This window comes from Pipistrellus hanaki, assembly GCF_964339955.1.
Source record: "Pipistrellus hanaki genome assembly, chromosome: 7".
In the NCBI taxonomy this organism is placed as follows: domain Eukaryota; kingdom Metazoa; phylum Chordata; class Mammalia; order Chiroptera; family Vespertilionidae; genus Pipistrellus; species Pipistrellus hanaki.
In genome coordinates, this window is record NC_140509.1 from 41,637,394 (window position 1) to 41,658,071 (window position 20,678).

At 44.9% G+C, this 20,678-nt stretch overlaps 2 protein-coding genes across 2 annotated transcripts in view; both read right to left on the minus strand.

Annotated features, from left to right (window-relative positions):
* Positions 1–20,678, minus strand: part of SRSF12 (serine and arginine rich splicing factor 12) — a 140,226-nt gene that overhangs the window by 49,711 nt on the left and 69,837 nt on the right. The window lies entirely within an intron of this gene.
* LOC311625810 (gamma-aminobutyric acid receptor subunit rho-1) lies at positions 4,526–18,780 on the minus strand. Its single transcript, XM_084890443.1, has 8 exons — positions 18,747–18,780; positions 17,136–17,203; positions 15,863–16,086; positions 13,162–13,244; positions 10,939–11,079; positions 8,353–8,505; positions 6,272–6,468; positions 4,526–4,867 (listed from the first exon to the last, which is right to left on the minus strand). The coding sequence occupies exons 1-8, from the start codon at positions 18,763–18,765 to the stop codon at positions 4,574–4,576; spliced, it is 1,179 nt and encodes a 392-aa protein (XP_084746569.1). The 5' UTR covers positions 18,766–18,780; the 3' UTR covers positions 4,526–4,573.

Below are 20,678 nucleotides of genomic sequence, written 5' to 3' on the forward strand. Positions count from 1 at the left end.
GGAATCGAACCTGGGACCCTTCAGTCCACAGACCGACCCTCTATCCACTGAGCCAAACTGGTTTCAGCTATTATAAATTTTTAAAACATGATAAAAGAATGTGGAGAAAGTATCTGGTTAAGCAAATATCTTAAGCTGTGAATATAGCAAAGCTTCAGTATACTTTATTTTAAAGGGAGTGCTCAAATTTGAGGGTAAATATTCTAAAATGGAAGGGGAAGGAGAGAAAAGTCAGCATTTGGCCTCTGCTGTAAGCAAGTCATTTGGGCCCCTCTGAGCCTTTAGCTCTCCATTTGGAAAGTTAGAATAAATCACTTACACTTACACAGATCAAATCGTGACCTCCTAGCTCACAGGTCAACACTCAACCTCTGAGCCACGCTGGCTGGGAGATCTCTCTCCCCCCTTCCCCAATCTCTCCATGTAGTGACTTAATTTTAAAAGCAGGCCTGAAGAGGAGGCATGTATAAAACAAGCATGTGGTACTATGAATAACTAAGTTGCTATGTATCATATAATAAGATCGAGGATAGCTAATATTTAGCTTGCCTCTTAAAAATTTAAGACTGTTTTTTAGTTTCTAAGTATTTTGTAATCTACTTTTATAGATGAGGGTGGATTTTGATATGTACGAAGTTAATATTTTAAGTAAACAATCACTGTCTACTACCATCAGATGACAGTAGTTTTAAAAAACATCTTAATACGTATTAAAGTATGTTTAAAAAAGTAGAATGTTGCTGAAACCAGTTTGGCTCAGTGGTAGAGCGTCGGTCTGCGGACTGAAAGGTCCCAGGTTCGATTCCGGTCAAGGGCATGTATATTGGTTGCGGGCACGTGCCACACCCGGTAGGGGGTGTGCAAGAGGCAGCTGGTCGATGTTTCTCTCATCATCATTTCTAGCTCGCTCTCTCTCCCTTCCTCTCTGTAAAAAATCAATAAAATATATTAAAAAAAATAAAAAAGTAAAATTTTAATAAAATGTTCATCTAATAGTGATTGTCATGTGCTTTTTCCCAACATCACATCTATAATGCAAATATACGAAGATAAAACACCATCACCCAAATATACTATTTTATGATAAATTAATATATCGTTATAGATGTTGGTGTGCTTTTAAATTATAAATGTTATGTTATTCATATAATGAGAATTTTAAAGAACAATTAAGTCCTTTTGCTTAAAAACTGACATTTTAATGGTCTTAGAACCTGAAAATATAAACCAGAAAAAAAAATATCAGGTCAAGGTATCCCACTCTTCTCTTTATTCAAGGCTTCTGAGGCTGTAAGTTGGCTCAAATCTGAGACTTTATTAAGGGGCTGTGACTCTGGTTTCATTATTTGAGTCATTTGATCTAGAACCTTTATGTTTATACAGATCACAAAAGAATTTAGTAGATTTTCTATTTCATTTCTGGCAAAACCATGAGTATCAAATGAATGCCCTAGACCTGTGTGTGTTTGACTATCCTGATTGCTGCTTTGACTCTGCTGCCCATTGTGGTAAATTTTGGCCACTGAGTGTCACCACTTGGCCCCTGCCATCCAGGATCCAAATGCTGCCATTGCATTCAGGTTTTCCAGTTGGGTCACTGTAGTTCCCACGATAGCGTGTGGCCTACAGAGAAGAGCAACCACAGAGCCCTTCAAGGGGCTCCCTTCGCAAATGTACTGCTCCAAATATTGGACCTTCCCACTATGGGAGAGGAGGTTCCACATGGCAAACCCACTCTGTGTACTTTGCTGTCGTAGCTCCTGCAGACTAGTTCAGCATCCTATACGCTGGTTCAAATGGAATTTCCCAAAGGAGGCAGATGGATGCTCAGACGATGTACCCTGGGAACCTGCTGGAATCTCTGAGCGAGGTGACTTCAGGTGGCCTTGGTCGTAAGGAAAAAGCCCTTGGCAAAGATGCCTGTGAAGAGTTTGATTGAAATTGTTTCATAAAATAAGCATAAATAGTAATGTTTTAAAAATAAAATTAAATATTATAGTTAACAATGAACTATTTTTTATATCGCTTTAAGTTTATTTACCTAAGTGTCAAAAAACTTTTTTTGATGAGCTTTCATTAGGGAAAATGGGAAATTGCCTTAGTATTTGTGCAAATATGTTTTGTGTGTGTATGGTTTTTGTTAATCCTTACCTGAGGCTGTTTTTCCCATTTATATTTAGAGAGTGAAAGGAGTGGAGAGAAACTTTGATATGAGAGAGACACATCAATTGGTTGCCTCTCACATATGCCTCTGCTGAGACAAGGATCCCCGGGGATTGAATCTGCAACCCAGGTACCTGCCCTTGACCAGGAATCAAATCCAAGGCCCTTTGATGCATGGGCCGATACTCTAACCACTGAACAACATAGGCTAGGGCTGTTGTTTTTCCCCTCCCAGATGGTAATAAAGTATTTAGCCCTTTCTGTGTATGAAAAATACCACAATGTTATTTAGTATAAATGATTAGTCAAATTAACTTGGAATGAAAATTACATTATTATATATAGCATTCACTTTATTAAAGTGAGTTTCAAACAAATGCTGTTTGGATAAGTTTGATGGGGGTTGATCCTATATATATATATATAGTAGTAACTATTTGTTTAAAACGATACATCAAATAAGAACCCTCTCCTTTGCCCCATGCCCTGACATTCGTGGCCATTGTTTTCTGGTTCAGAGGAAATGCTGGTATTCATTGAGTCTGAATGCAGATGTCCAGTGATGTCTTCCCATTTCTTTTGCTCTTTGGTGTTCTTTTTCTCTTCAGAAACCATTTGAGTCTTTCTTATCCTAATAAGTTACAGGCAGTCCCAAACAATGCTTTTTTTTTTTTTTTTAAAGTGTTTATATGGGAAAAAATAAGTCTATTCCCAAGTTCCTCAGTAAAGACATTTCCGAGGAAGGACTTTGAACTAGGACATGCTCCATGGTGGAGATACATGAAGCAGTAATTATAAGGTGGGGAACACTTAAACACAAGTTCACGGGGCTAGTTATCACTACCACAAAACTGACAAAATGCCATACGTGCCCCTTGTCCTCAAAGTACCCCAACCAGGGAAATTCCTAACCCAAACCAAAGCAATTGCGCCGTCTAAAGAGCTTTTCTCATGAAGAGGTGAAAAAACTTCATGATCCACGAAGATGTAAAGGCAAATAGGAATTTCATTATTGCCTTGTAGTAAAATAAACATGAGGCAATACACTAAAAATAGGTAACAGGCTCTAAGCTGAAGCATGAATTTTGGTCAGTGTGGGGACTTTTTGGTGCATGTATGTTTTTTTTAAAATATATTTTATTGAATTTTTACAGAAAGGAAGGGAGAGTTATAGAGAGTTAGAAACATTGATGAGAGAAACATCAATTAGCTGCCTCCTGCACACCCCCCACTGGGGATGTGTCCGCAACCAAGGTACATGCCCTTGACTGGAATCGAACCTGGGACCCTTCAGTCCACAGGCCGACGCTCTATCCACTGAGCCAAACCGGTTATGGTGTGTGTATGTTCATACAAATGAACTTTAGGTGTAGTCCAAGTGCACCTCGTCCAGAGAATGTAGCACGAAGGAAATCATTCCTGCAAATAAGCGTTTAGGGTCTAAAAGAGGTTGAACTACAGTGTGCCCACAAGCCTGTCTGTATTTCCAGGAGGTTTCAGTAACAACTCTCTTCAGTTGCTATGGATATTGTATTTATGCAGCACCTAGCATCCTTCTGTATGTTCATAAGTGCAAATTAAAACAGGAAGTCTCTTGTCAAGATACCGTATTTTCCAGCGTATAAGACGACTGTGAAACGAAAAAAGTCAACCGAAAAATCGGGGGTTGTCTTATACGCCGAGTATAAGAAAAACCTCTTATCATCCCAGTCACAAACAAGCGTTTTCTGCAAGTTCTTCATGTAATTTTCTTTCCAGATGATGCCATCATTGTTAATGTTCTCTTTTGGATTTCTTGTTTTTCGGTCAAGTTCATGGCATTGCCATTTGTGAAGAGACCTTCCATTTATCGTAACAATGTACGGTATATTACAGTATGTTCGAAAAATGTCATTCATTAAAAATTTAATTAAAAAAAGAACTGGTGTTGCCTCGGAAGTGGGGGGTAGTCTTATACAGCGAATATAGGCCTAAACCTATGTTTTAACTGTAAAAATTAGGGGGTCGTCTTATACGCCGGAAAATATGGTAGTTTTGGACGCCGAAACTGGTTTGGCTCAATGGATAGAGCATCGGCTTGGGGACTGAAGGGTCCCGGGTTTGATTCCAGTCAAGGACATGTACTTTGGTTGCGGGCATATCCCCAGTGGGGGGTGTGCAAGAGGCAGCTGATTGATGACTCTCTCTCATCGATGTTTCTAACTCTCTGTCTCTCTCCCTTCCTCTCTGTACAAAATCAATAAAATATATATATTTTTAAAAAACACCCACAAACATTAAAAAAAAAAAAAAGATAGTTTTGGACAAGGGTAGATACCGGGAACTTTTTTTTTCTTCATAACCTTACTTTTTATACAGATACTTCCGTAGTACACACAAAAGAACGTGAAATTTTCAGAAATACAGGTATCTATGAGAAAATTGACCAGTATGTTAAATTGAATAAAATGTACGCTGCCGGAAAAAAGATCCTGGAGTATTTATCAATGGCGTGGGTGTCGATCCTCATGCTCACGTAGCTGTTCCTCCGACTCTTCCTCTGCGGGGAGCTCCCCTCGGTGGCCAGGGTGAGCTGCACCATCATCCTGTCTGGCTTCTCGCCATTCTCCGGCGTGTAGTTGCCCAGGTCATTCACCTCCACGTCTCTATAGCTGCCGTCCAGCATGACGGCGCGTGGCTGAGGTAGTGCACAGGTGCAGGGAAACTGCGGACACAGCAAACACACGTTGGGATGTGAGCTCAGCTTCCTCTCTCAGAAGCCCTTCTTAGGAGAAACTACATAGTGGAGGGGGTGGTCCCATTCTAGTTTCTTTTATTCCCAGTTGGGGTGGGAGGTGGGAAAGTAATGGTGGTGGCACAGGAAACATTCCAAAGTAGCAGGTTATTTGTTTAACTAAAGTCTACAAATCAGCTCTTAGGAAACCATGTCATACCAGAGACCACGATGAATGTTCATGGCCAGAGAACTGTCCTATTCTCCACCAGACCATTAGCTGCTACCCTGTTTCCCCGAAAATAAAATAAGACAGTGTCTTATATTAATTTTTGCTCCCAAAGGTGCACTAGGTCTTATTTTCAGGGGATGTCTTATTTTTCCATGAAAAAGAATACAGTACACATTTATTGTTAAATGAAAATAAAGGAAATTTGTTACCTGTATACGGTACGGTAGTACGGTAGTTGTCAACACAAACCAGACAAACTGTGAATTCTACAGTATCAAGAATTTACTCATTTATTCAATGACAATCATGTCATCATCTTCTGGAACATCATCATAACAATCCAATTCCTGAATTTCCTGGTGAATTTCTTGTGACTCCATTTCTTTCAGAATCAGTGGACCAAATCTCTCATGTTTAGCCTGGGGGGGGGGGCTTATTTTCGGGGGGATGCCTTATATTTCACTCAGAAGGAAACCTGGAAGTAGGTCTTATTTTCGGAGGATGTCTTATTTTCAGGGAAATACGGTAGCAGCCCGGACACAAATGTCTACAGATAACACTCCTGAGAGAGAGAGAGAGGAGTGGGAGGAGGAATTTGAAAAGTGTGGCATTGTGGCAATAGTTTGCTACTATGCAGTATAGTTAGAGGTTTCTGAAAGAGATAAGCACTGAGCGGCAGGCAGGAGGAAGAAAGGAAAATCAGGTGGGAGGGAAAACAACCTGGAAAGTGATATGAGGTGCTAGAGATCACATAGGAAGAAAAATTCCTTACCACAGCCTAGTGATTCCCTGGAAGCTTCTTTAATGACACCTCTGTGCCATTAAATCATTTGCTCCACCATGCTGAACTGTCATTTATTGTTATCACTGTGAACACCACCAAAGTTAAAGGGACTGACGTCTTAGCTAACTTGGCTTAGCAGCTCCTGGTATACGGTGGGTGCTAAGTAAGAGTGTGAATGAATGAGGGATGTAGCCCGGAGTGAATCGCACACTGCTTCAACATGGGGTTTTGTGTGCTCTCACACCAAGCCCATCAAGTAGGTGGAAGAAGGTGTGTCAGCCCCATTGTACAGAGGACGTCTGACCTGCCCAAGGTCCAAGGTCCAGAGCTAGACCAGGCTACGTGCCTGCGCAGACACGTTAGCTCGTGGGAAAGTCACCTTCTCCCGCAGCTTCCGCTCCTTCCACTCCTGCACGGTGGTCAGGTAGTTGACGGCCGCATACTCCAGCACCGAGAGGAACACGAACACAAAGCTGACCCACAGGTAGATGTCCACCGCCTTGATGTAGGAGACGCGGGGCATGGAGGCGTTCACGCCCGTGATGATGGTGGACATGGTCAGCACCGTGGTGATACCTGCCAATAGAGTGAGACATAAGCACCTGCTTGTCTCTCACCCAGCACAGCGGAGGGATCCACACCTCTGCTCTTTGTCCCTCCTGACCTCCGGCCCCGGATGTCTACATCCCGCCCCTCTGTCTAACAAACACTTACTCGTCCTTCAAGATGTAGCCTTTAGGAAGCTCTCCAGTTCCTCCTCCCCTCAAGGTCACCCTTCCCCACCTTCTCCTGTTGCTAAGAACTCCAGATGTTTTAGCAGCAAGACATTTATTTCCATCCCATTGTTAAAACAAAAATTACATAAATGTTTGTTGTAACTACTTCTCTAAAGAAGGAAACAAGTACACGGGTTTATTTGACTATTTGTGTCCTTGTTGCTGTGGTCTAGTCTTGTAGTTCCAGGCCTGTATCATCAACTATCAGGACGCCTCTGGCAGAATCCCAGCCCCCCCCCCCCCCCCCCCCCCCCCCCCCCCCCCCCGCCCCCGGGCCTGCCTGCCTATTCAGCAATGTCCATTTTACCAAAGATGATGATGTTAACCTCATTTAAAGGAGACAGGTATTTAAAATTAAAAATATATATATATATATATATATATATATATATATATATATATATATATCCCCCCCCACAGTAACTGTTTAAGCCCTTGGTCGACAAACTGCGGCTCATGAGCCACATGCGGCTCTTTGGCCCCTTGGGTGTGGCTCTTTGACAAAATACCACGGCCTGGGCGAGTCTATTTTGAAGAAGTGGTGTTATAAGAAGTTAAAATTTAAAAATTTGGCTCTCAAAAGAAATTTCAATTGTTGATATTTGACTCTGTTGACTAATAAGTTTGCCGACACTGGTTTCAGCAACAGAACTACTGTTAAAGGACAGGGCATCTGTCAGTGGAAATTTGCTCGGGATTTCAAATTAAGCTCAGAACATTTGCTTGCAAACACCAAATCACAGGGGATTGGGGTCATCTTAAGGGCCAGCTCCAACCCCGTTTCACTAAAACCTGATGGGTCACCCTCTCCCTTGAAGTCCCTGAACTGTCTGAGCAATAATACTAGTAGCATGTGATTGAGTAGGTGCAATACTTATTTATTTGCTACTTTAAATAATTTTATTGATTTTTAGAGAGAGAAGAAGGGAGAGGGAGAGAGAGACAAACATCAAGGTGAGAGACGACAATTGCTGCCTCCTGCATGCCCCCTACCAGGGATCGAGCCTACAGCCTGGGCACGTGCCCTGACCGGAAATGGAACCAGCAACCTTTTGGTGCATGAACTACGCCCAAGCAACCGAACCACACTGGCTAGGGCTAGTCAGTGCAATATTTAAAATGGGGAGGAGCGTTGGTGGCAAATTGCTATAAATGGAATGCTTATAGAATAGGGGTTCTCAGACTTGAGTACGCATAAGAATTGGTGGGAGAACTTGTTTAAAATGCAGGTTCCTGGCCCTCTCTCTGGATTCTAATTCTGTCCATATAGATGATATGCAGGATTCTTCTTTTTTAAAATTTCCGTTGGAGATTCCGTCACAAAGATTCCCTGGGCCACTTTTGAGAAAACCTGTTATAGAATGTGACTTCCTTTTGCAAGTCGGCAGAGAAAGCCCACCCACAGACTGAGATCACCCACCCCAAAGCGAGGCTCAGACAAGACTGAAGTTGGAATGTTTTCATGGCACCGAGGGGGAGAAAGGGAGGGGGGAGGGGACCTGAAAACAGTTTTTCTACCTGTATTTTTAATAATGGTACTTTACCTGTGAATAAAGAACTTGCAGTGTTTCCAAGTTATAATGCCAAACAGTGGTTTAGGACCACTTGGAAATGAAGGGTTTTATGTGGAAGGCATTATCTGTGTTCTCAGGTGCTTGGAATGTGCACTTGAAATATCCCTTACCTAAGGGGACTCTGGCAGGCACAGCTCTGCGGTCGATCCAGAACGACACCCAGGACAGCATGACCATCAGGGTGGCAGGGAAGTACGTTTGCAGCAAGAAGAAGAAGATGTGGCGACGCAGCGTGAAGTTGATGTACAGACGGTTGTACCAGCCTGGGGGGCACGGGAAGAAAGCACAGCACACACCACAGCTATTCAGCTCCTTCGTAGACCAAGTTTTACTCAGGGAATCATCAGGGTCTTAGACACTGCCCTGGAACCGTGCCATGCCTTTACAAAGTGGAGGTGAGAAAAACCACGGAACGGAGTGATTGTATGTTACCCATACCACACGGATGATTCCGTCTCAAGAACTCTTTGACCCCTGTCCTAGGCACAAAGGGAACCCCTGGAGAAGGTCATTTCAGGCTCTTGCTACTCACACTATCGGCAGGACCCAGCAGCATCACCGTCACCATCACCTAAGAGCTTGGAAAGGTAGACTCTCAATTCCCACTGCAGATCTACTGAATCAGAATTTTCTTTTAATAATATTCCCCATGTGATTCATACACACATTAAAGTTGGAGAGGCTCAGATGTAAACAGCCCCCTTTGGATTGTTTTATGTATGAAAATGTGTTTTAAGTTAGAACCTCAAGCTAAACTCAGCATCGCCTGTAGGAACAGAGCGAACAATCACAGGCCCAGTCGTGCTCCAGCGTTGCCTTTGTGTTCTTTACAAGGGAAAAACATTTATGGAGGGGCTGAGAGGAATGGGAGCACAATGAAATGAAAAAGCAGGATAAGCTTGCGATAACAAGCACTGGAAATAAAATGGGGACTTGGCAACATTAATTGGAAAACTTGGCGTCCAATTGGCAGGTTTAATGCAGTTTTTGTAATAATAACAGTTCCAGAAGCTGACTGTAGAGGTGCTGTAGACAGAATGTTTTGTGCACAACCCCCTCCACCCCCCAAAAAAAATCCATAGGTTGAAACCTAATGCCCAATATGATGGTCTGGTGAGGAGGGACCTTTGGGAGGTGATTAGGTTTGAAGGGGGAGCCCGCGTGAATGGGATGAGTGCCTTACAAAAGAGAGTCTGTGAGGACACAGCGAGAGGGGGCTGTCCACGGACTAGGAAGTGGGCTCTCACCAGACACCGAATCTGCCAGCACTTTGATCTTGGACTTCCCAGGTCCCAGAACCGTGGGAAATAATTTCTGTTATGTAGGAGTCACCCAATCTGTGGTATTTGTTAGAGCAGCCCAAATAGACTAAGACAGTGGTCGGCAAACCCCATTAGTCAACAGAGCCAAATATCAACAGTACGATGATTGAAATTTCTTTTGAGAGCCAAATTTTTTAAACTTAAACTTTTTCTGCCGATACTGGTTTGGCTCAGTGGATAGAGCGTCAGCCTACAGACTGAAAGGTCCCGGGTTCGATTCCAGTCAAGGGCATGTACCTTGGTTGCGGGCACATCCCCAGTAGGGGGTGTGCAAGAGGCAATTGATCGATGATTCTCTCTCATCGATATTTTTAACTCTCTATCCCTTTCTTTTCCTCTCTGTAAAAAATCAATTAAATATATTAAAAAAATAAAAAAATAAACTTAAACTTCTTCTAACACCACTTCTTTAAAAATAGACTCACCCAGGCCGTGGTGTTTTGTGGAAGAGCCACACTCAAGGGGCCAAAGAGCTTCATGAGGCTCACAAGCCACAGTTTGCCGACCATGGGACTAAGACAAAAGGGAATCTCACAATGCTAAAGGTTCAATGAATGGGAGCCCCGGAAGAACCAAGATCCATGGGAGATATGTAAAGAAGGTAAAATGTGCTAGATTGCCATAATATGTTGGAAGTAAAAGGGTGCCTATGTTTACATCAGAAAGACTTAACAGGTTGCACTTCCCTCTGTAGTCAGTCATGCTATGTGTTAGCAATGGAAACTGCATAAAGATTCTAGCAAAATCATCCTGGAAGGTGATTAGTCAAGAAAGAGGCCAGGCCTGGAAAGAGGGACCTCAGCTGTTAACTTCAGATTTCAGAGAGAAGACCGCAGAGCATACCCTCAGACAACACGAGGTGGCAAGCCTGCCCGGGCCCTTGGCTAAAGAAACAACATTGCCCACAGGGAAATGGCCAGCAGTTCTTGCACCGAGGCTCACAAGAAGGGCGTGAGAAGGCTCTGAGCAAGCAGCACAGGAAGCGAGGCTCACTTAAGACCGGAGCCCCGCAGAGGGCCTGGCGGAAGCAGAGAGGATGTGAATGGAAAACGACAGACCTGAATTGAACTCTTTCTTGCCTGCAGAGAACAGGAGGTTTGGTAACCATATCGGGGTAAGCTGCCTGATGCTAAACAGTCATTACTGATGTTTTCTAGGTTCTCGCTTCTGATGCTTTGTTGACGTCAAAAAATCACCTCCCCCCAATGCTCACCATCCCCTAGACTTGATTTAGCTTTCCCTTCTTTGGTGTCCAATTCAAGTGGCACAGGCTCTACTCACTAGACAACCAGTTCGAACCCTTTTTAAAAATAGATGATGGCCCATCCCAGTCGGGCTAGTGCTCGCCAGACCCTCAGCCCACCCTACGCCCACCTGTGCTGCTGTAGAAGGCCAGCTTAGTGGTGGTGTGGAATTCCTGAATGAGGAACTGGGAGAGTGAGATCCGCTCATCTGTCTTCAAGGAGTCATTGCCCTTTTTCCAGTACAGCATCAGGTCATCTTCTGTATAAGCGTCTGAAAAGATGGGAGAGAGCATGAGGCACGTGGCGGTGGGAAGACATGCCTGTCTATGCCGCTCTGTGGCATCGAGCTCATAATTCCGGCAAAAGGGTTCACCCCGCAGTTCAGCCTGCCATCTATCCAATTAAACCAAACGAAATTGCTGTTTCCGTAGCTCACAAGTGGTTAAATGATGGCAGGATTGCATATGGTGTTCAGCCTTCAAAACCAAGGTAATGTAGCCCTTTCTTCTTTCGAAGCGTAGGGATGCATCCTTGGTGGCAAATGCCTTTACCACTCTCAGTGATAGGGCTGCATTCTAGGAAGAAAAGGCCCAGAAAGAGGGAGCAGAACCCAGCCCTGTTCTGTAGGCTGCCAGTTGTTGCTGCCCAGGGCAAAATCAGAGGCATTTCCCAGTAAGATCACTCCCTCTAGCACTACCAACCCCTGCCTGCTTTCAGTGAGTACATTGCCTACTCCAAACCTACCGGTGGCCTGGGCAGAACGAGATAAAACCAGAGATGCCAGCCCAGCCTGTTCCTGTGTTAACAGTTCTTTGCAGGGCCCCCAATGCTCTATTTTCTTATTCCTTTTTAATTCTATTTCTAACCCTCAACCTGTGTGATGGTCCATTTTGTGTGCCCACTTGGGCTAGGCTATAGGACTTGGGTATTAATCAAATACTTAGGTGTTTCTGTGCAGGTGTGTTGCAGAGGGGACATTTACAATCAGTTCCCTACAGGTAAAGGAGATGATCCAGGGATATCTGGGTAGGCCTGATCCAACGGAGAGGCCTGAAGAGCAGATCTGAGGTCCTCCCAGGGAAAAAGAAATTCCATGTGTGGACAGCAGGGTCAGATCCTGCCCAGAGCGCCCAGCCTGCCCTTCCTGACAGGCAGGATGTCCGACTTGCTTGCCAGCCCCCAATTCCTTGCATTAAGCCTCTGACCGTGAATCTCCCATGGCTGTGCTTCTCTGGTGGAAGCCTGACTGATACAGCCTGGAAGAAGCCCCATTCCAGCCGGAGATGCCTGGGTGTACTGGGAAAACAAGCTTCTGGAGCCCATGAGCTCAGTCCTTCTTAGCGCCGTGTCTTCATCAAGTCTCGTCCCTCCTCTGTAGGATGGAGAGAACACTAACCCTGCTCGTGGGATCTTTTGAGGATTAAATGACAGGACAGGTGTAAAGCTACTCTGCAGTAGGTAGTCACTACTATGGTCCTGGGTTTTAGTACACCCTTTTCCCACATTCAGTGCCCTGCAGAGCTGTCCATTGGCCTCTGCTATGTGGGGGGTCAACATCCTTGCATTCCTCGGCTGGATTAATGGAAGCAGGGGACCCCTGATCCACGCCACAAGCCCAGGCTGGCTTACAAAAGTGCCCTGGGGCCATTAAAACTTTGACCAGCTGGGAAGTGCCAGTGGTTGTGTGCTAGTGTGGAAGGTGATATACGAGTTGGAGTAATGGAAACCAGACAATGGCCACCAGAGGAAGAGATTGGCGAATGGAACAGGTACACGGAGAACCAGAGATGTGAGTGGCTAGTCCTCGCCCCTGCCTCCCCTTGCTCTTCCCTGGGCCTGCTGTTTTCCTTTTCGAGGACTTCCATGTGTGCAAGCTGCCTGAAGTCCCTGGGTTGTGCCTGAGGCTCTCAACCACTCCCTATGCTCACAGAGGCAATTCCCCCAGGCAATGGTTGCCAGACTTGTTTTTGCCAGGAAATTATTTCTTCAACAAAATCTTATTTAGAAGAGCAATAAAACAGATAAAAACTGAGCTCTCTAGATGGAGACCCCGATCTCCTGAGCCCTCTCCATCCCTTCCCAAGCAGTGACCCTGGGGAAACTGGGGAACCTCCAGGTTCCACAGAACAAAACTGAGAACCATTGCCACAGACATTACTAGTAAAAAGGTCAATTACGGGAATAGAAGGTTTTAGTCCCGAAATGTTCCTGGTTTTAGACTTAGCTTCCATATAAAAAGTCGCTTTGAAAGCAGGGGATGACTGAGGAACACATACTCCCCTGCTGCTGAAAGTTGGAGGTATTCAGAACTACTTAGGAGCTGCATGCTAACGGCTGGCACAAGGCTACTCACAGCTTTCAATTTCAAGCGAGCAGGTCTGTGTGTCCAGGGGAAAGCGGCTGAAGTCCATATTGCACATTGCGGTCACTGTAACCCTGAAAACAAGAAGGAAACGCCTGGGTTCTCAGAGGATGCAAAACACAAGTGCACACTGCAAAAACAAACTGGAATGGCCTCTGCTTCCTTCAGTATGATTGCCTCCTTCTTATAATTCCTAAGCAATGCGTCAGGATTTAGATGGAGCCGTGTATGAGTGATACCCTCCTTAGCACACTCTTAAGTATTTAAGTTTAACCCCAGTGTCAATGTGAGGCAAACAGAATGTCTCTGCTAACTCCTATCACTTTCATGCATTTTATTTATTTTTATTTTTTCATATATTTTATTGATTTTCTGCAGAGAAGAAGGGAGAGGGATAGAGAGCCAGAAACATCGATCAGCCACCTCCTGCACACCTCCCCCCAGCAACTGGGGATGTGCCCGCAACCAAGGTACATGCCCTTGACTGGAATAGAACCCAGGACCCTTCAGTCTGCAGGCAAATGCTCTATCCACTGAGCCAAACTGGTTTCGGCCACATTCATGCATTTTAAAGAAGCAATGGTCTCAGTCAATATAATTGTGATATAAAAGAAATCATAGGACCGTACATATACGGGCATACCTCATTTTATTGTACTTCCACTTTATTGTGATTCACAGAAGTATCTCTTTACAAACTGAAGGCAAGACCCTCCATTAGCAAAAAGATTATGACTCGCTTTATTGCAGTGGTCTAGAATTGAACCTGCAATATCTCCGAGGTATGCCTATATTGTTCCTCTGGTTTGAGATAAATTTAAGTTCTTCTGTTCTTTTATTGATTATATTGACATCAACATATTGATATTCAATATGTAGATGTTTATTATATTGATATTATATTTGTGTACTATGTTTCAGAAGTAATATTAATGAAGCACTTAATGCCAGTTGCCGAATGCAGCACTTTTTTTTTGACAGTCTCATATTTTTATATAGATAATAATTTCTACTAATGAATATATTATAGATGTTTTTAATGCATAAGTCCATGGAGAGTATATAACGGAAAAACATTGAAAGATCTTAGTATACCAACATGCAAGCATCTAATGATTTTGTTCTATAATTTACACAGGAAAACAGGCTTCTGAATCAAAGAATAAACAAGTAGATCATCAGTCACAGAAGAAAGCTCTCCCATCTTATGGCAGGACAAGATGGATATGGCTCATATTCAACATACTATTTTTTCTTCAATAACAGAAAATTGGCTATGAAGAAATTGTAGAAAAACAGACATGGGTTAGATTACACCACAGACTGTGCTTGGTCAGTGTGTGAGTTACAAGTGGAGAAGCATCAAGTCAGGGTGCACCCACCCACATTCCCATCCACATGCCCTTAACTCTTCCCAACAACACCCTGGCACCCAGAATGCTCTTCATACAAATTTATTCTGTTAATTAATCAATGAAAAGATGAAGTTGGAAGATGGTATATTAGAACATATTTTAGGAGTCAACCTATTGCTGACAGAGTGGACAATATTCAGCTACTCTGTGTTTTTTCCCAAATAAATCTCAAAATGGTAGTGTTTACTAATTCAGGCCTCTTTTTTCCCCCTTTTAAATCAAACTCATGATTTTATTTGCAATGAAAACATCAAATCATCTGTTTTTAGGCACAAGGAGGCTCAATGACAACTTTGATTCTGAACCCGCAGGTCTTCCTTGCTCTGTTCCCTCTGTTCTGCGTCGTGCTGTCACATCCAAGGATATGTTGAATCAGATATCTACTGGCTCATGAGAGCTGATGGCTGGATTTTCAGGAGGTTTGCAAGCTGGTTGTTAAACATAGCCATTATTAAAATTAAATTATATAAACTTAAAATTAAATAAGTTAAGCACTAAAAATAAATGTAATAAATATTCAAAACTCATCACTTTGGAATTATTTTCCATTATCTATACTCCTGAAGTTACCTACATCTACTATACTGCATTTATATGGTGGAAATACTATCTAAAGATGAGCTACCACTCATTTCTTCCCAACACTGCATTCAGTGACATCAGATAGCTTGAAATCTGCCAGGATGGGCATAGCTACACTACAGAAACTGGCAAATTCTGCAAGTTAAGGCTTGACTTATTGCTTTGCTGACTGTTTAGACTTAAGAAAGTATCTAAAGAAAGCAGATTAAAAACCTAACTGTGTGTTATAACTATCACCATTACATGCAAAAAAAAAGGGGGGGGGGTGGGGGATTTTAAGGGGATCAGAGAGCTGAAGGAGGGGAGTCTTTGAAAAAAATGCATTATTTATTTCTCTGACTCCCACTAGAAGACTAAAACTTTTATTATAGAAAAGGTTTTCCATTGAAATGTGACAGACAGGGTAGAACACCAATCATAACTATCAGCTTGAGGAATTTCCTTCCCCAAGTCTATTTTCAGGACTGAGCAATTCTTTACTCATGAGTAAGAGTCAGTTTTCCTTGACGTGGGAAAGTTGACAGCTCCTGAAAAGTGAAAGGCCAGCTACTCAAGGCCAAAAAGCCAAGAAGCTGCTATAGATCCAATGACTTTCTTGGCTAAGACAAATGCCTTGCCTTTCTTCCAAGCGTGAGGTATAAAAACACACCAGCTCCGCAGGTGGAGGGCCCCGAGGGCGGGTGGGGAGGGCTCACCTGAGGCTGTAGAGCACCTTCCCGTCGGGCTGCACCCGCAGCATGACGTTCTCCGTGGTGGTGTCGTGGATGAAGGAGCGCTTGGAGTGCACAAAGAACATGTCGGGGACCCAGATCTTCTTCACCAGCCGGCCGTCGAACGTCATGCTGAGGTTGTTGGTGCTGGGGAAGGACAGCCTCTCGTCCTTCCAATAGTGCCGCAGGTACAGGGTCATGGTGAAGTCCTGGGCAGAGGACAGAGAGGGGAACCCACTGATTGTCAGCAAGGCATTCTCTACCCCCGTGGACCCGTCACCTGGCTGGGAATGAAACTGAGCTGCCAGCACCGTGCCCACTGCCGGAGGGCTCCCAGGTGCACACACAAGGCAACAGGAGACTGAATGCCTCTGGAAGCAGCCCTCAACCAGAGAGAGGGGCTGGGGGGTGAGGGGGATGGATAAATGCCCCAGAGCCCTGGACACCCCGTTGGGACAACCCCAAAGTGTGTTCTGCGCTGAATCCCAGAGTACCTCAATGGGACTGCGTTTCACACCCCAATAGTAGCAATTCGATGGCACTGCCCTTTTTGCTTCATTCCCTTCCCTGTCCCACCTTCCCACTCTTGTCTCATGTTTCCTGGAGTCACCTCCCCAATAAACTCCTTATGCTAAAATGCTGTCTCGGGTCTGCTTCTTGGGGAACCCAAACTAAGACAAGGCCCTCAACCAGGGGTCCTCAAACTTTTTAAAGTGGGGGCCAGATCACGGTCCCTCAGAGAGCTGGAGGGCTGGACTATATGAACTACTAATTCCTACTGTAACACCTCGGCTGGGCTCACTGCCCAAAAAACCTGGCGGGCCGGATCAGACTCCTCTGCAGGCCGCATGTGGCCCGCGGGCCGTAGTTTGAAGACCCCTGCGACTGTTCCATTTTTTAAACCTAAACCCCAAGGTGACAAAAAGGGACACTGTGCTTCTGTGTTTCCTCAGCCAGACAGAATCCGCAGCAGTGGGAGGGGCCTGCCACTTGGCAGCCGCAGCCTAGGAACCTGCTGTTTGTGTTGGAGAGCCTGTGCCCAGAGAACTCTTCCCGATGCCAGGAGCCGGGCCCAGGAGGAGGAAGATCAGCTCTGCCATCTGGCTTTGCTTCAGACCACGTGGGTGGCTTTTGGTAAGTGTCTTGCCCTCCCTGAGTCCTCTGCGCCATGAGTGTGGGAATGCCCACCCCCGGGGCAGAGCTCTGGCCCAGCACCAGCCCTGTGCGGATTCCCTTGGCCAGAAAGAGAAGCAGTTACCATATCGACTTCTGAGATGCTGTCCAAGCTTTCCACCTGCACGTCCACGCCAACAGGAATGGCCGGACCTGCGGACAGGGAATGGCAGGAGCACTTAGTCTTTTAAATTAAACATTTGCTATGAAAATTTTAGGCATAAGGAGCATTTCCAGGAGGTTTGCAAGCTCCCCTGGAACCTCAGTGCATGTCAGATTTGAAGGAATGTGTTCCCACGCTGAAGTCAAACCAGAGATCAAAGAATGGAACCATGGTTTGGCTCCCTGGAATACTCGAGCGAACGTTTAAAAATATATATTGGTCTTAATCATCCAGGCGATCCTGAAACAAGGACATTGATATGCCACATCCCTGGTTGGTTACACATGCTCGAGTAAAGATACAATGAAGACCGAGGTCAAAGCTGATCAGAACCAGGCCTGGCCTGAGGAGTTACTCCTTAGCATGAGGTCATCCACTTTACTTTTTATATCTTCCTCCTGATTTTGCATCCTCTTTCATCGTGGAAGCCAATGCCTCTGTCAGGCCATGAGAAAGGCATTGCTTGGGAAATAGGCGCCCAGAAGCAAAGTCATACTCAGAGGATTTGCCAAGCCCACAGATCTGCACCTTGGCCATGTGATGGAGTAGCTTGCAGGGCTGGGGAGGGAATACCACAGGGCTGGGGGTGGGGTGGGGGTGATACACCAGGTGTCTTTGAAACCATTAGATTTTTTTTTTTTTTTTTTTGCATTTCTAGTTCATGAAAACTTAATATTCATAAAGGGTGAAAAAAGAACACGTTCTAAAGGGAGTGGATTGCCGCCCCCTTTCCTCCCTGCTTTCAGGCACAGGAGGCAGACACAGAGCACCCTTGGATCATCATGTGAAAAGGTGGGTTTGCAACCAACAGCAGCAGATTATGGACTGAATAGCGACTCCCTTCTAGAACCTGTGTATTCTTTGGGTGACAGTACTGGAAAACATAAAAGGCATGAGAATTATTTCTAAAATAAGTATTTTTTTTTTCTAGGAAAAATGCCCCATGAGGACGAAATCCTATTTGACACTAAGAGGGCTGAAACCTGGCAGCTGCAGGCTAAGCTTCAAAGGGCTTTGGCATCCCTCTACACTAAATGATTATTTTTTCTAAAGCTATTTTCATTTAATTAAACCCAGCAGTCCACCCTCTGCCCTCAGATATGTACCCAAGGTTCTGTCTGCCAGCTCCCAGATGAGAACAAATTTAGCTCAAGGTTGTTATTCAGGGCATTTCCGGAGGCAGCTTTGGGCTTCAGCTGTCCTGTCTCCCCATGCCCTTCCCACAGCCAGCTGCTGGCTTCACCAACTCCGAGGCACCCTGGCCAGGAGCAGTGGCCCGAGGACAGCTCGGCCTGGCCCCGGACCAGTAGGCACCTCCTGAGAGTGTGTTCAGCAGAGCCCGGGTGGGGCCAGGCATGGCCAGAAGGAGCAGATGCTCAAAAGGGAGCTCAGTGCCTTGTCCACCAAGCACAACCGAGGCAGACCTGATAAAGGGAGGGCAGAGCTGGGTGGTCCCTTGGCTTGACTTTTGCCCATAGACAGTCTGACGGACCCAAAGAAAAAAGATGATTCCCAAGAGTGCGGGTCTCATACCTCCGAAGCCGGGCCTCATGCTGAAATCATGGTCATCTATCCGCAGGAGCTGCTCCGACTTTGTCAGTGGCGATTTGGTGATGTCAGGGCTCTGCTTCAGAACCGGGCTGCCAACGGGGAAAGCAGGCTGATCACATATTCTAATTAAGCCTGACGAAAAGCCATTCGTGTTCGGACTTGATCTTGACAGGTGTGATGGGATATGTTAATTCTCCTTTTACACTACTGGGTGTCCTCTCTTCCTCTCACCAGCTTTCTGGGTAAATGAACTGAAGGTCCAAGACAGTGACTTATAAACATGACTGAGGAGCTTTAAAACACCAACGTCCAGGACCCGCCTCAGAGTTTCTGATCCGGGCAGCCTGGGGATGGGGCCTGATAGTTAACCTGGCTAAATAATGTATCCAAGAGCGTGCAACTTATAGGTGGCAGTCAGATTCTGGATACAACTGAATTTCAACACTTACGTTAAATCATCAAGTCCTCAAACAGGTGTAAAGGGGTAGACGTTTTATTCCCCTTTTATAGTAATAAAATGGAGGTTCCATATGTTAAATCAGCTGTCCGACATTCCCCTGTGTTGTGCATGAGTCCACCTCGCTTCCCCTGTTGTTCGTATAAATCATGAAAAGAAGCCTGGATACAAATGACCACCAACTGGTGAGCTTAGATCTGGGTGAAATTAAGTGAGCCCTGGAAAAGTTTAGGTTACATAACGCGAAAACTTAACCTGGCGGGTGGAGGGTCCATAAGTTGGGTCCATCATTCTGGAAAGCAGCTCTGCCAAATAAGTCTGGAGCTTTCAATGTTCTCAGGCCACTTGGCCCTTTACTTCCAGGAGGCCATCCTAATTCAATAATTGTATATGTAGACAAACATTCTTTTGTACAGAGATATCCTTACAGAATATTTTGTACAGAGATATCATTACAGAATATTTACAATAACAAATGAAGCAACTAACTGTCTATAAAACAGAGGAAACTGCTTGAACATTGTACCTTATTATGCATATTATGGGTTATATGCAGCCATCCAAGTGGACTTTAAGTAAGTAAACATGCTGACAAAGTCATATTAAATACAATGAGGTTACAAAATGATGTGCACAGAATAATCCCACACTAGTTAATATACAATATATACTTAGGTTAAAAAAAAAAAAGCTGGGGAAAAAAATTTGCAAAAATGTTAAGGTTATCTCTGGGTTTGGGGATTATGGGTGATTTTTGTGTATGTTTTTAAAACTCTTTTCTCATTTGACAAAATTTAAATAATTGTCATGTATGTCTTTTATAATTTTTTTAAAAAAATGAAAGTTTGGGGAGAATCCAAGATGGCTGCTCGGGTAGGCACCTAGCCGCAGCCGCACGCAACAATTTCAATAAAATACAACTAAAATATAAAATGGACATTACCCAGAACTACAGGAAAGTCAACTGACTGGAAATTCTACAACGAGAAGCAAGGAGAAAACCAGAAGGAAGCGCGGAGGAGCTGTAAAAGCCCAAGGTACGGAGACACGCGGCGCGCGCGGCGAGTACAGAGCCGGAGAGGAGGGAGGCCGAGTGCCTGGCTGGCGTTCCCTAGCGGGAAGGAGATAAACACTCCGACTGTGCTGGGCTCCCAACTGCTCTGAACCCCCATTGTAGGCCAGACCCTGGGGACCCAGGCTCATCCATAGGGAGCTGGGCTGTAAGGCGGTACTCGGGGAAGCAGCGAAAGGAGGTCCCAGAGGCGCGCACACAGCGCGCAGAGAAGGGCCGGCCGGCTGTGCCGTAGGACTGCCCTGGCGGGAAGGAGACAGGCTCCAGACTGCTCTGAACGCCACCTCCAACTCCACTTCCAACTGAACTGAACCCCAGTTTCGGGCCCATTGCGGGAGAGCTTACACTGTTTGGTAGCAGGCGAAAATCGAGGGCACCTTTCTCT